At 45.7% G+C, this 10018-nt stretch overlaps 1 protein-coding gene across 1 annotated transcript in view; it reads left to right on the top strand.

Annotated features, from left to right (window-relative positions):
* Positions 1–202: 202 nt before the first annotated feature.
* The window catches only part of PROX1 (prospero homeobox 1), a 36330-nt gene continuing 26514 nt past the window's right edge, over positions 203–10018 (top strand). The window contains exons 1-2 of the mRNA XM_075708182.1: positions 203–1924; positions 8505–8612. Of these exons, the coding sequence (XP_075564297.1) occupies positions 203–1924; positions 8505–8612 (1830 nt within the window). The remainder of the gene's footprint in view (positions 1925–8504; positions 8613–10018) is intronic.

Raw genomic sequence — 10018 nt, 5'->3', positions numbered from 1 at the left:
TAATAAATTGCAATAATTGTAATGTGCCATAAATCCCAGAGCCTATGCATTTTGCATTTTATTCAGGATTGAGGTCAGGAAATTTGGAGAAATTTAAAGAAAATGATTCATCAGTCCTTTTGTTCTGTTGGCCAGGGTCCCAGGATTCTTGAGCTGAGCCCAGCTGACAAGCTTTTGAAGATGGCACAATAACAGTCCAGTGATGCCTGACCATGACAGCACAGCCCTCTTAAGCAGGCAAACCAAGAGAAGAAGAGTTGACATTGGAGTGAAAAGGACGGTAGGGACAGCATCTGCATTTTTTGCAAAGGCAAGAGCAACGTTTTTTAGTGCCATGAATCCCCAAGGTTCAGAGCAGGATGTCGAGTATTCAGTGGTGCAGCATGCAGATGGGGAAAAGTCAAATGTACTCCGCAAGCTGCTGAAGAGGGCGAACTCATATGAAGATGCCATGATGCCTTTTCCAGGAGCAACCATAATTTCCCAGCTGTTGAAAAATAACATGAACAAAAATGGTGGCACGGAGCCCAGTTTCCAAGCCAGCGGTCTCTCTAGTACAGGCTCAGAAGTACATCAGGAGGATGTATGCAGCAACTCTTCAAGAGACAGCCCCCAAGAGTGTCTTTCCCCTTTTGGCAGGCCGACTATGAGCCAGTTTGATGTGGATCGGTTATGCGACGAGCACCTGAGAGCTAAACGCGCCCGCGTTGAGAATATAATTCGGGGTATGAGCCATTCCCCCAGCGTGGCATTAAGGGGCAATGAAAACGAAAGAGAAATAGCTCCGCAGTCCGTGAGTCCCCGAGAAAGTTACAGGGAAAACAAACGCAAGCAAAAGCTGCCGCAACAGCAGCAGCAGAGTTTCCAGCAGCTGGTTTCGGCGAGGAAAGAGCAGAAGCGAGAGGAGCGCAGACAGCTGAAGCAGCAGCTGGAGGACATGCAGAAGCAGCTGCGCCAGCTGCAGGAGAAGTTCTACCAGATCTACGACAGCACCGACTCTGAAAATGATGAAGATGGCAACCTGTCTGAAGACAGCATGCGCTCCGAAACCATGGATGCGAGGGCCGGCGACTCCGTCGGCAGGTCAGACAACGAGATGTGTGAGCTGGACCCGGGGCAGTTCATCGACCGGGCACGGGCCCTCATCCGCGAGCAGGAGATCGCGGAGAACAAGCCGAAAAGAGAAGGTCCCAAGGAGAAGGAGCAAGGGCCAAACGCCTTCCACCCCGAAGGCAAACATTTGGCCGAGACGCTGAAGCAGGAGCTGAACACCGCCATGTCGCAAGTTGTGGACACGGTGGTCAAAGTTTTCTCGTCTAAGCCCTCCCGCCAGCTTCCTCAGGTCTTCCCGCCTCTCCAGATCCCGCAGGCGAGGTTCGCCGTCAATGGGGAGAACCACAACTTCCACACGGCTAACCAGCGCTTGCAGTGCTTCGGGGACGTCATCATTCCCAACCCCCTTGACACCTTCGGCAGCGTCCCCATGCCCGGCGCCACTGACCAAACCGAGGCGCTGCCTCTCGTCGTCCGCAAAAACTCCTCCGACCAATCTGCCTCGGCCCCGCCGGCCGGCGGCCATCACGCCTCCCTGCACCAGTCCCCGCTCTCGGCCACCGCTGGCTTCTCCACCTCCTCCTTCCGCCACCCCTTCCCACTGCCCCTCATGGCCTACCCCTTCCAGAGCCCCCTGGGTGCCCCGTCGGCCTCCTTCCCAGGGAAAGAGCGCGCCTCCCCCGAATCCCTTGACCTGACCCGGGAGACCACCAGCCTGAGGACCAAGATGTCGTCGCACCACATGAACCACCACCCCTGCTCGCCGGCCCACCCCCCCAGCGCCGCCGAGGGCCTCTCCTTGTCCCTCATAAAGTCCGAGTGCGGCGACCTGCAAGACATGTCCGAAATCTCGCCCTACTCGGGAAGTGCAATATCCTTTTTGAAAGACGAGCGATAACCCGGCGGTGGCCGGTGGGAGAGGGCGAGGGGCCGTGCCCGTGTCCTGGGGCCTTCCCCGTGCGCTGCGGGAGCAGGGAGCGGGCGGGGGGCTTGGCAAGGCCAAATAAAACAGCGGGTGTTGGCTGATGGCGCTCCTTCAGCGACAGAGTTCACATGACATAGCCATGCGCCCTCCCCAAGCCTTTTAGGCTGTCCTGTGGGGTCAGGAAGCCAGCCAAGCCCACAGCCCAGGTGCCGGTGGGTTTCCCTGGGCCATCGAGTCCTTCCCCAGGCAGGGAGGTGATCGAGGGGGCATCGCCCTCGGCCGAAAACCATTCAAGCCATGGCTGCCTCCTTTCCCTCCCCTGGCAGGCCAACGTGCGACCCGTGTTAACGGTGTGGCGGCTGGGGCTCGCAGAGAGCCACGGTCTGGTCATCGTGAGCCTTCAGCTCTCAAGCGCGTAAGGGAAGCGGAGCACAAAAGACACAGGTACTGATATATTCAGGCTGCATCAAGTTCTTTCCCCCACCCAGAGGTCTGTTCCTCAGCCCTTGTGCAGCTGCCTGCTATGCATGATTAACCTCTGTTCAGCCATACACAGAAATCTTTTGTCCTAACATACACAAAGCAAATTATTTTGGAAAGCTAGAGAGAACAATTAAATATAAAACTTCAGCTGTATTAAATTTACAGGACACTTCCCCTGCTTAAAAAAAAGATTATAATAAAATCTCTCTTTTAGCTCAATAGCAGACTTTAGTTAGGGGAAAAAAATCCATCTATGCCTTTATTTAGGCATATCCAGACATAGTAATGATCTTTTCTTTTTTTCCTGGAAACTAGTACTAGATTTTTTTTTTTTTTTTTTTTTTTTTTTTTTTTTTTTTTTTTTAGCAATAACACCTCCCACTCCTTCCATCTTTTCCCCTAATGTGCTTTTTGGTCAAAAGATTTTTCTTCCAAGTACAGTTGTATTAAAAGTGAATAAAATACCATGTCTGCCCAATGATAAAATTGAGGATTTTGCATGAAGGGTAGATAGATGTTTTTTCCCAGCTCCAAGACCCCCGCAGAAGGCAACAGCACAAGCACAGAGCCTTAGATGCAGCTAATTTCATTCCCAACTTGATGAAAGTAAGATTGAATAACTCTGCCCCTCCGTGAGTGATGGTAGTGATGCTGAGGAACTTGTCCCCTTTCCAGGGGTGTCATGTGAAGGCAGATGCACGAGGCTGTGCCCCATCACTGGGTATCTTCTAGGCAATGAATAACGCTGGTGGTTTTAGATTCATTTAACCACATTTTCCGTAGATGTGTTAAATCCTCAGGAGGGTGCTGGCAGGTTACCTGGACTGGTTACCTGCTGGTTACCTGGACTTCCCATCCCTCCCATGGCGGTGGGCACCACTGGGACGAAGGCAGGTGCTGCAGGTCAAGAGCCCATCACCACCAGTCTTTGATCTAGCTTAGGTCAAGTCTGAGTCAAGAATTGTTGCTGCCTGACCTGTACGAATAGTCCCATTTCTATAGGGGGAAGTGTTCCCGGTTTGAAAGCACCTTCCTTAGCTGTTGGTGTTTTCAGGACCCAGCTGGTAGCAGACATGATGTTTGAGGGACCTCTTCCCCAAAAGAGGATCTCTCTGCTGCATTGGTATCGGAGAAATCATCTCCTCGCCGTATACGTTGTATGGCAAAACAGAGGAGTCGGTCTAAATCCAGCATCACTTGCAGTTACTGCCAGTTACTTTTGGAGATCCAAACCGAAAATCTCTCCTGCATATTGAAATGCACGCTGTGATGCTCGGAAAGTAGTCCTGAGGTCAAACAGGAGTGGCAGCCGAGGGCAAGACTCAGGCCAGAGCAATTAAGTAATTTCTACCAAACAGTACGGCGGCATACTAATTGTCTTTGTATAGAAGTAGTTCTCCCATCCTGGGAGAGGAGTGAGCAGAGGTGAAAAACGCCAAGCGTGTGAGCTAGGAGTAGTTCTGGGGCTGCACGTGATCCTCTCCACCCACGGAGCGTCTCTCCCTCGCCCCTGCCGTTTCTCCCCCTTTCTCCTGCACGGTCTCACTGTCGTCGCTAAGGGAGCTTTTGCTTCTGCTGAAAGGGGGGTGCGCGAGTCCCCCGCCGCTCCCGGGCTCAGCGGGGGGAAAGGCTGAGTGGAGTGACTCCCTTCCTCCTCCCTTGCCCCACTTCTTCCCCGCTGTTGTGAAAGCGCTCTGACTTTCCCACTGAGACGCTGTTGCAGGCTGCAGTTTGATCTGGGTTTAGATACAGACCTGTTGGGACAAATGGGTTTATTAAAGAGCACTTCTACGCAACGTGCACCCTGGTACACGGCTCAGCTGTGGAGATAGGTGGTTTTTTCTAGCAGCCGCTCATTTGCCCAGGTGGCTTGCAGTTTCCAGGGAAAGGCGCAGTATGGAGGTTGGTTGGTTTGTAGTCGATTCTGTTGCGGCACTTTTATTTTACATGGTTGAACGTGCATATATAGGGAATATATTTCTTGGGAGAAGCAGATCTTTCTTCCCTGCAGAAAGCAACATCTGTTTTCCTGGACAATACAGCCAGGATGAGAACATAAGACTAGCAGATACAGCCAAGTTTAGGTTTTAGTAGTAGGCTAAAACACTGAACCAGCCTGGTTTTTGTTTTTTGGGGTTTTGTTCTTTTTTTTAACCAACGCCTGTAAACTGTATCTGATCGTTCTTTGCTGAATTTCAGAAGGAAATGGTTAATGTTTGTGTATGTTGCTAAACAAGATAAGATGCACCTGCAGCATGAATTCCCATCTGGGTCATGAATGCAGTCTGTATCTTTGCAAACTAATCTGTTTAATCAAATATTAAGTTTTATTCAAATTCCAAAAGAAACAGACAGCGAATTGTTTTTCTGCACGGTCTTCCTTTGTCATGCATCCTCTTTGCATCTCAAGAAAAATAGCCTTGTTCAGTCCCCAAACATTTGCATAGATCAAAATTGAAGCACAACAGTAGTTTGTGTGCTGTTAAGACATCTGTAAAGGTGAAGAAGTTTAACGTGCTCTCCCTGGCAGGAGGGCTTTAAAACATTAGTGAAACTTTCTACAATTTATTTATTTTTAAACAGAATTCCAATCCAACTGGAATGAGTTTCACAGTCCCAATATATGAAAGCTATAATTAGTGAATTACAACATTTTGAAATGAGTAGTTATTACATCTGACTAGAATTAAACTAATTAAACTTTAAAAAAAAAATGAGCGATTGTACAGCAAGCTGGGTAACTCCGTGCTGTTGGTAAAACCTGGGCGATGAGTGAGTACTTTCCAGCCAGCCTGTTCTTTGAAGGGTCTTGAAGATGCTCTGATACACAGCTGTTTGGAGCTTTGCTGATTAAAAGCACCTGAGGTGTAACTTCAGGAACAGCTTGGCTTTGTTAGTGCCGATTTTTTTTACCTGATGTAGCCTATTCTTACCTCTTTTCCTTCAGCTCAATACACGTGTGGGCTAGAAAAGCCTGTTAGAGCATTTGTGGGAGCTCAGGCTGAGAGTAACAGGAGGGAAGGATCATCACTGAAAAATATTTTTGCAAAAGAGGAGCGTTACCTGGGAGGACTGAAGTGTAAATGAGTCAAATGCTGCGCAGTGCCACCCCTGTGCTTCTCCAGTTAAAACGCACAAGAGTGCGTATACGTTTCATTCCCAGTCTGTCACTTCCTATTTCTTAGCGTTTTGCCTTTTTGCTGCTGCTGCTGCGTTAGGTGAGGCTGCGTTGTACTGTGTAAACGCGTGACGCTGAGACTCTCAGGTTGTTTGAACACCGCTTTAGGTTCAGCTGCAGTACACTGTTCCTCTGATCTTTTATGTTCCCGAGCAGATGTCTTTCATTAATTTATGGATTTATCATCTTTTCTTTCTCTCCTTTTTTTTTCCTTTCTTTTTTTTTTTTTTTTTTTTTTTACACCTGGCAGCTGGCTCAAGTTTCAGCAGTTATTGTCTATTTTGCATTACCCATAGAATTGAATGTCATCTGTCTTCACAAAGCTATAGCTAAGAGAATTGAGGCAAGCCACACGAGCTGCTGGGACAGAGCTTGTTTGCGTTCCATTCGGCACCCCTCCTCCCTTTACCTCCTTAATATTTATTTGTGCTCGTTTTCTTTCCTGGCCTTGAATGGGGCTTAGCTCGTGTTCGGTACAGCTGTATGTTTACTGAATCTATTTCATCATGAGTCATTGTGCGTGTGTAAGTATCCTGGAAACAGCTAGTGCTTTCTTGGAAGAACAGTTGCTTTTCAGCCCAAGCACTTAAAAAGGAAATTAAGCAATTGGTCAGTTCAGTTTTTTTTCTGAAATAGCAATGGGTTATCTAATTCTTAGCTCTTAAGTCTGTCATTAACTATTTTTTTCTAGATTATTACAGATCATATCTTTTATCACAGTAAAGCGTTAACCTTAGGATCAAGATAGACAGATTTGTTGCATATTTGATATCGTTTTAAGGCTGCCAAGTGCTTAAGAACATGTATAATTTTAATAAAAAATGGATTTCTGGGAATTTGAGTCTCAGAACATCTTTTAATACATGTTTCATTCAATATCAATATCCTCTGGCATTAGAGCAGAAAATATTTAAAAATCCTAAATGCAGAAGGAATCCAAATGCTTAGACAACTGTCTAATATGCTTAAATCCAGCAAATAGGAGAGCTTTTTTTGCAAGTTTTAAGTCTATCTTTGAGCTGGCATTGAAAGAGAGTATACGCCAAACCTGAAATTAACATGTTGTCAGCGTCAGAGAAATTGCAAATTAAGGAGACCTAGGATTTTTTTTTTTTTTCTACTTACTGGAGTACGCCTTTGGACCCCCACTTTCCTGAAAGGATCGCATAACAAAATGGATTTCTGGCGTCGAAGTTTTGATTTGTCTAAAACTCTTATCACTAAGCAATAGGTGACAGCTTGCTACTATTATTTCACTTACGTATTTTGACAGATGGCACTGCAGAGTGTAATGCTCTTTTAGACTTCTCTATCAGTCTAATGGAGGTAACTGGAGGTTCTTTCAACTCTTCTCTTGGCACAAGAAGTATGTCAGTCATAAATTATCTTCTTTGTAATCATTAAGCATCTAAAACAAAATGCAAGTTCAGCTGAGCCATTTTCCGTGTACTTCCAGATAATAAGAGGTTTTTAAACTAATATTGTCAATGATTTTTTTTTTTTAAATGCCACATTTTTCCAATCTAAAAATGAGCATTGTAACTGAAATAAAGGGAGAGAGTTTCAGCAGATTTCACGAATTAGAGAAGAAGGAATTCTGCTGAAAAAGCCTAGCTAATCATCAGTAGCCTACTGATAAAAATCAGTCTGGGTTTCCCGTCTTGAGGCCTGGAATGAGATGTTCTGTGCTGACGTGCGCCCGGCCGTAAGGTGGAAGAGGCACCTTGGCTGCAGCGCATCTGTCAACTTGGTTGACCTTCCCCCCCACCATAAGGTGTGAACCGAGTGAAATTTTCAACAATTGTGTTTAGGAGAAACAGTCCTTAGAGAAGCTTCTGGGAAGAACCCTTAATTGACCTTGTGGGGGCCACATTGATTTTCTCCACGTGCATCTTCATTTCTGATAAATTATAAAGCCATTAATTTGCTGAGGAAATGGCAGGGCCAGCCTGCGGCACAGATGTGACCAGAGCCGTCCTAGCACGCAGTACACAAAAGAGAGCCAAGAAGCTGGGAGAAAAATCAGCAAGCTGAGATTGTTATGGTTAGCTTCACATTCCCTTGGGAACTCTTTTAGTTGCTTCTGTTTACAGATCTGAAAGGTAATGATGTTTCCAGGATAAATAGGCTGCCTTATAGGGTAAGTGGCCATTTATTGATCTGCTAGCCCACATTTATCGATTGGTTAGCCCCAAATACAGCTTCGTTCTCCGAGGAGTTAACTGTGTAAATCAGGAGGCGACAAGTTTGTGGCGGGGGGATTGAGCGGCAGAGGGGCTCTGCCTACTACAAATTTCACTTTGATTCGCAAGGCAGCCACTGGAGCAAAGCAACAGCAGGATTAGAGAGAGTCACTCAAGATGTTCAAATTTATCGACACAAATGAAACAGGTGAAAAGGACTGCCTGTATAAAACATTGCTCAAAATGATAAAGCACCTCTGATTGTCTCACATGCATTAGCTTTACTTCCTGCAAGTGGCACAGCACTGAGAGAAAAAGAAACTTTAGCTGGAATTGCAAAGGAGAGGGAGAAAAAGCTTCTGATAAGTTTTCTGCAGCACATGCTTTGTGCGTTTGTTTCCTTAGCAACAAGTGAACATACATATGGTACACAAGCTGTAAACTTGCAAGATTCCCGAGACCCAGCACCAAAACTGATAGGAAATACAGGGTTTAAGTTACGTGGCCTTGCATCCCTTGTTTAGCTATTCTACAGAAAATTACAGCGCAGCGATTTAGATGTTAATATTTTCTCCTGTAGTCTGGGGAACTGTAGAGTATTTAAGGGGGCACTTTGCTAGCTGTGTGCGTTCAGAAACCGCTTTCTCAAGAACAGCATTTTCCTTTACTAATTCAATCCTACATGCAGGAAGGCTTGTCACCGAATCACTTGAAAAAGGCCAAGCTCATGTTCTTTTACACCCGGTACCCAAGTTCCAATATGCTGAAAACCTACTTCTCGGACGTAAAGGTAAGAAAATCTCTTCCCCCTCCCCCCTTTCCTTACTGCATGCTGTATTTGCTCACGAAATGGTATCATGTTATCATATTAGAGATTAATAATATTTCTGGGTACACAAAGGTTACAGCTGACTTTATTCACTTGTTCTTCCTGTTGAGGTGTACCCTGCTTGTGCCTAGAGGAGGAAAGGGGATGTTTTTAAATGAAAAATAAAAAATATTGACATTTTAGAGCAAAGTAAGAATAATTATTACAGAAAATGAAACAGTTTTCATTTTACATATCCTGTTAAAAAAGAGATTTCTGGGTGGTAGAAATGTACTTCCAAGAACATTTTGGAGCAGTTCTCAAGTGCTCCCTTATTGTTTCATTTCGGTTGGTTTCCTCATATTCGTGCTTACATAAGCAGAGTGTAGAATCCCTTTCTTTCTGTCAAAAAGAAACAGTACATTGAAATTCTCCATGCAGAAGCTGCTTAAAAACAAAAGTGATGATTGTCTCTTATTTACAACTTAATTTGTTGTTGATGCAGAGTACACTGAGCATAAGGAGGATGAATAAAGTGACAGATTCAGGCCACATTATTCAAATGAGGATATGAAAGCTGTCGACATACAGCTGCATCCTCCCTCATTCTACAGAATATTAGGACCTCCTGATTTTTTTTCTAAAAGTAATTGTTCCTTCACATCAACTTGATTTTGTGTTAATCATCTAAGTTTTTTTTTAAAAAAGCATAGATTGGGTTTTAATGATTATAATGGCATACATGGTGTCATTATCTAAGTAACTTTATAAACATTACATTAGCTTAAATTAGTTTGTTACATTCCCCCCCCCCCCCCAAACAAATTACAGAAATCCTTCTTTTAATCACTTTCGGGTTATGGGGTTTTTCAGTCTTAGTGGAAGATTATCCCAGAGGTTTGTGAACTTAGCCCAGTTTCTGCCGATCGGGTCTCTTTGGTCAAGTTTCTTGGCAGATTTTCCCTTTATTTCTTTCATTTAATGTTGCATGCGCTTGCACATCTCAGTACACTTCTGCCCCTCACAGCCATGCCCTTGGAGGTTCCTCTTATTCAATGCCATGCACGGAGCGGTTGGTGACAACATTTATAAAAAGGAGGGGGGGGAGCAATACAGGCACTTCCTAGGCTAAATGGCTGGTCAAGAATCATTAAACACACAAAAAAAGCCGCGAATGGTGCAGCGGGCCAAGCGGAGGGTTTGCTGTCAGAGTGGATCCACCTGGAATGGAAAAATCAGAGGGAGCGTTTCAGGCGACGCTGCTCCGATGAGCCGCCGCAGCCAGATGTAACGCTGGCAGCACTGCTCGGGAGGGTCCTGCTCTGGTGCTGCCCCGCGCCTTCGCCCCTAGGCGTTCACACAGCCAGGTGCATGGAGGTAGGGATGGG

Source organism: Pelecanus crispus, chromosome 3 (genome assembly GCF_030463565.1).
Source record: "Pelecanus crispus isolate bPelCri1 chromosome 3, bPelCri1.pri, whole genome shotgun sequence".
NCBI lineage: Eukaryota > Metazoa > Chordata > Aves > Pelecaniformes > Pelecanidae > Pelecanus > Pelecanus crispus.
The sequence above is the reverse complement of the archived record's forward strand: the minus strand, read 5'-3'. Positions and strand labels throughout refer to the sequence as shown.